General features: G+C 44.1%; 1 protein-coding gene across 1 annotated transcript; it reads right to left on the bottom strand.

Annotated features, from left to right (window-relative positions):
* Positions 1-5: 5 nt before the first annotated feature.
* On the bottom strand, positions 6-1,962 carry LOC311010374 (histidine ammonia-lyase-like; the record flags this gene model as incomplete). The annotated part of the gene is given in 8 exon segments (XM_084040888.1): positions 6-158; positions 245-310; positions 474-554; positions 804-862; positions 1,100-1,195; positions 1,309-1,418; positions 1,420-1,481; positions 1,778-1,962. Coding segments are annotated over 8 exon segments (738 nt in total), but the record flags the coding sequence as incomplete, so codon positions are not given.
* Positions 1,963-2,000: the final 38 nt, after the last annotated feature.

Genomic DNA, 2,000 nt, shown 5'->3' with positions numbered 1-2,000 from the left:
GCAGCAGTGCAATGAGCAATCATGAAGCCTGAGTTGAGTCCTCCCTCGTTGACGAGGAAGGCAGGCAGCTCACTCAGAGACGGGTTACACAACCGTTCGATCCTCCTCTCACTGATGGAGGCCAGCTCATGGACTGCAATGGTTAAAAAGTCCAGAGCCTTGGATAAAAGGAAAGGGCAATGAAAGAAAGGACAACAAAAATAACAACAAAAAAATAGATTTCATGAGTCCCAAACATACATACCTTAGCTGGGTATTCGCCATGGAAATTCCCACCTGAAATGGTCTCACCTCTTTCTGAAAATACCATCTTTTATGGCTGTTGAGGAAAATATATCACCTCTGATTTCCAATAAAATACATTATATAGTTTGTAGCAGGAACACAGTTTTGAGTGCAGAGACAAAAGTGGCATAAAAATCTAGATTCATGTAAAAGTCTTGTCATCTCATCTTGATGCCTGAGAAGGATACGGGATTGTCAGTGGCACTGTTGATTTCTGTATTGATGATGTTCTGGACAAACGTTATTGTGTCATCAGTGATTCCGTGAACCTGCGTGCACAAACGGAAAGGTATGTTCACAAACATCTGAACAACACTTTAAGCACTACTCCAATTCCAAACCATCTGACTGCTCTTCAACGGGGCTAACACTCCCAGGATCTAGGATAAGAGAATCCACCACAGTGATGGAACTTTTCCAGATTGAGAGTTTGAGGATTGTGGGTGTTGAGATGTTAAAGTCCCGAGGGAAAAAACCTGTGATCTTGTGATGTATAAATAAACTCAACTTGAGGTTACCTGAGGACAGCATCGCATGGTGTAGGCGTCCTGGACTCTGTCACAGAACCGGTGGCTCTCTGGAAAAACATATAAGGGTGAAATGCTGGCATAATATTATGAAAAGCTATACATAATTAATCCATGAGGAGAGATGACCCTCTGCAACCTGAAACCAACTCTAATATGGCAGCACTGTAACATAAAATCTCCGCTCGTTGTGGCCCTATAAACCCTAGATTAGGTTTCAACACTTGCAATAATTCAGCGTGATTATTCTAAAATGTCTGTTTTAGAATATGTGCCCATCCTCTGACCTGCAATCTGGGATGGATGGTGATCGGAGTCCAGCAGGGAGCGGAAACGTTGGGCCACCTTGATCTGTCCGGGGTGGGGCCGCAGCTTATGAATGTCTGCGATAGGAAACCACAAAATTAGGACGAATGGAACGTTTATGGAATCTTGAAGTTCGATGTCTTTCCATCTAGATTTGTGATTTTTGTTCACCACCGCTGCTCCGGCTCACCACTGTCAAAGGCCTTGGTTGTTCCCTTCAGCACTTCCAAGGTCAGAGCGGCAATAATGTCTGCCTGCCGAGCAATCGCTTGTGTCTGCCTGCCGAGCAATCGCTTGAGCTCGCTCCACAGCCTCTGCACCCAGAGAGGTGATCATCTGGGTCCCGTTGATCAAAGCAATACCCTGTGAGGGAAAGACCGAGGGGGAGATTAGTACCTCCCGGGACAGAGGATGCCGTATGTACAGATTGTAACGTCATCTCTGGCAAATATGTGATCTTGACTTTTACACTTTAAGAAGCCACTAGGAGAATGCCCTATAGTTGGTTGTAAATACTTGTAAATATAAACACTAGTATTGTTCTTCTAAATTCTGTACCTGAGGAAAAGGTACAACACATTCCCACTGAACCCGGGGTCAGGTTCATTGGTGTAGACAAATCAAATATTAGAGAGAGGGTGGCTGGTTTTAAACATTACCTCTTTAGGCTTTAGTGATATTGGCTTCAGCCCATGGGCCTCCAGGACCTGGCCAGAGATGAAAGGAAGAAAAACATGTAAAAGGTCAAGGATCACGAAAAAGACAAACATGTCTCCCTATTGGACCTTGTAACCTGTCACTCTCACAAACAAGGGGTACATTTCCTGCAGCATTTAGAAAGTTAGTGCACGTTGCTGTGACAGTTATATCGATAAGATCTTA

This window comes from Eutrigla gurnardus (assembly GCF_963514095.1).
Source record: "Eutrigla gurnardus genome assembly, contig: SCAFFOLD_301, whole genome shotgun sequence".
Lineage (NCBI taxonomy): Eukaryota > Metazoa > Chordata > Actinopteri > Perciformes > Triglidae > Eutrigla > Eutrigla gurnardus.
This window is presented reverse-complemented; position numbering and strand designations above follow the sequence as displayed.